At 46.8% G+C, this 3,262-nt stretch overlaps 1 protein-coding gene across 1 annotated transcript; it reads right to left on the reverse strand.

The window, feature by feature from the left end:
* Positions 1 to 1,338: 1,338 nt before the first annotated feature.
* LOC147270317 (uncharacterized) lies at positions 1,339 to 2,743 on the reverse strand. The gene is made up of 3 exons (XM_086205177.1): positions 2,431 to 2,743; positions 1,444 to 1,620; positions 1,339 to 1,358 (listed from the first exon to the last, which is right to left on the reverse strand). The coding sequence occupies exons 1-3, from the start codon at positions 2,693 to 2,695 to the stop codon at positions 1,339 to 1,341; spliced, it is 462 nt and encodes a 153-aa protein (XP_086061303.1). The 5' UTR covers positions 2,696 to 2,743.
* Positions 2,744 to 3,262: the final 519 nt, after the last annotated feature.

Consider the following 3,262-nt stretch of genomic DNA (forward strand, 5'->3'; position numbering starts at 1 on the left):
TCATTTTGAGGTTCGTGGCAACTCTCACTACATCACTGTAGCATCATTTTGAGGATTTTAGCAACTCTCACCACATCACTTTAGCATCATTTTGAGATTTTTAGCAACACTTACAACATTACTCTAGCATTATTGAGGTTCGTAGCAAGTCTCACTTCATTACTTACAGCATCATTTTGAGATTTTTAGCAACTCTCATCACATCACTTTAGCATCATTTTGAGGATAGTAGCAACTCTCACTACATGACTGTCAGCATCATTTTAAGGTTTTAAGCAACTCTTACTACATCACTGGAGCATCATTTTGACGTTCGTAGCAACTCTCACTACATCACTGTAGCATCATTTTGAGGTTTTAAGAAACTCTCACCACATCACTGTAGCATCATTTTGAGGTTTTAAGCAACTCTTACTGCATCACTGGAGCATCATTTTCAGGTCCGTAGCAACTCTCAATACATCACTGTCGCATCATTTTGAGGTTTTAAGCAACTCTCACCACATTACTGTAGCATCATTTTGAGGTTCCTAGCAACTCTCACTACATGACTGTCACCATCATTTTGAGGTTTGTAGCAACTCTCACTTCATCACTTTCAGCATCATTTTGAGGATAGTAGCAACTCTCACGACATCACTGTAAGCATCATTTTTAGGTTAGGAGCAACTCTCACGACATCACTCTTGCATCATTTTGAGGTCGGTAACAACTCTCACCACATCACTGTAGCATCATTTCTTAGGTACATAGCAACTTTCACAACATCACTCTAGCATCATTTTGAGGTCGGTAACAATTCTCACCACATCACAGTAGCATCATTTCTTAGGTACATAGCAACTCTCACAACATCACTTTAGCATCATTTTGAGATTAGTAGCAACTATCACTACATCACAGTGGCATCATTTCTTAGGTTTGTAGCAACTCTCACCACATCACTGTAGCATCATTTTGAGGTTCGTAGAAACTCTCACGACATCACTTTCAGCATCATTTTGAGATTAGTAGCAACTCTCACCATATAACTTTAGCATCATTTTGAGGATAGTAGCAACTCTCACCACATTACTGGAGCCTCATTTTTAGGTTTTTAGCAACTATCACTACATCACTGTGGCATCATTTCTTAGGTTTGTAGCAACTCTCACCACATCACTGTAGCATCATTTCTTAGGTTAGTAGCAACTCTCATTACATCACTGTCAGCATCATTTTGAGGTTTTTAGCAACTCTCACTACATGACTGTAGCATCATTTTTTAGGTTAGTAGCAACTCTCACCACATCACTGTGGCATCATTTTAACGTTTTAAGCAACTCTAACTGCATCATTTCAGAGGATGAACTGGGCTGCTGCTCAGAGACTCTTCTTTCAAGTTCTCCTCAGTTAGACTCTGATGAAGCTGTGGGAACTGAGGTTTCTCTTCGTCCCCTTCACTCTTCACAGGAACCAGAGTGAAGGGGAACGTGGTGATATCAGCCTCCTCCTGCCCTTGAAGCTGCCCTCCCTCCTCACTGGTCCAGAGCTCCTCCCACTCCTCTTTAATGTGGGGGGGCTCTGGGTCCTGCAGCTCAGGGGGAACCTCTTCTTTAATCACCAGCAGCTGCTCCACATCTGCAGGACACAAACAGCAACATCAGAAATCTCTTCATTTGACTCTGAAACAGCGGAGCAACAGACAGAAACAGAAATCAACTCAATGAAAAGAGACGTCCTGCTACTGAGGACCAGTCAGCAAACTGGGAGCAGAAACGCTGGCTTCAGATGCTTGGATCAACGTTGTGTCACCCAGGTCAAAGGTCATAGGTCCCCTCTGCTGAATGGTTTTGTCCATTCATGATCACATCTGCTAGTCAGAATGTTCATTTCTAGAATGAGACCCTGTAGGAGAATGAGAGTTCAGTCCCTAGAACCAGAGGGAACCTGTACTGATGCTAAACATGTCAGTCCACCCAAACACAGCAACATGCAGTCAGCCAAGGTCGAAGATTAGTTTATTAAAAATAATCAGGAAATGTCCCTTTCCTTTCCAGTAATTGAGGAAAACTCTGGCTGGGACAAAATTTGTAACGTGTAACCTATGAGATGTTTCTCCGTGTTTCTTAGTTTTGTTTTTTTCTTCCAAACAAATACAAAAAGCAGTAGAACTACGGCGGGAAGGACGCAGCCTGGAAACCAAACAGCGCCATCTACTTGTTGGTCAGGAAGCAGCCAAGATGGCGCCCAGCGTGTCCCGAGCCAGGTGAGGTTTTAAGGCTCCACCAACACCGAATAGCCGTCAACTACGAAACACTTCTACGTTGTTCCACTCCTGCTCAGACGGTCTGAGCACAATGACCCGGATTACGGACACAACCAGACCGGAGACACTTGCTGGCAGGACTGCGGTCTCTCGGTTCTCCTGGTCAGTGTGGGGGGACTCACCTGCTCTGTCCAGCCTGACTCGGGGCTTCAGCACGGCATCGAGCAGCAACCTCTGCCGGTGGTTCTCCCGCTCGTACTCCGCCACGGTTTCCTCCAGCAGAGCCACGATCTGCTCCGCGGCCGCCGCCAGCCGCTCGGTGAGCAGCGCTCTCAGCACCGGGACTCCAGCCGCTGAGTCTCCTTCTCCCAGCTGCAGCAGGAAGTCTTCAGCGGCGGCGAGGATCCGCTCCTGGACCGACACCCGCAGCAGCTGCGTGGCGCACATGTTGAGGTTCTACCGGCGCCACTCAGCCTTCAGGAGACAAAGACCGAGGCCTTCCGCTTCTTTTCTTCTTCTTCTTCTTCAAAACGAGCAGAGTCCAAGCTCTGTTCTCTGTGCCACTCCAGACTCGCTAACCTGGTAGCAGCGGTAGTGATGAGTGGAGTGATCCAGGATTTCGTTTTGAAAAACGGTTATCGATGACGTATTTAGTGACGTCCAAAGCCTCGCCGACCGGCAGTGACCACGTGACTGATTCAAGACCTGGTTCTCCGGCTTGGCGTGAGATTCTAAACCACGAAAGCCTGATTTATGCTTCTGCGTCGCGTCGACGCAAACCCCAACAAAATCCTGCCTCCGTGTCGCGTAAACGCGTGGTGACGTCAACGTCGAGGACTGTAATTGGTCCGCTCAGAACGTCATTTCCGGTTCAGTCGCAGCACAACAACACCGCCATTTTCAAAGTTTCTGTGGTGAAAGCGTCAAGAAAAAATGGACCAAGCCGAAGAAAGGATTATTGGCGGCACTACAAAGACTGACAAATGGCCAACAATTGTTGTCTGTGACCGGAAG

This window comes from Aulostomus chinensis, chromosome 1, assembly GCF_037954235.1.
Source record: "Aulostomus chinensis isolate RoL2024-O1b breed Wild chromosome 1, RoL_Achi_v1.0, whole genome shotgun sequence".
Taxonomy (NCBI): Eukaryota; Metazoa; Chordata; class Actinopteri; order Syngnathiformes; family Aulostomidae; genus Aulostomus; species Aulostomus chinensis.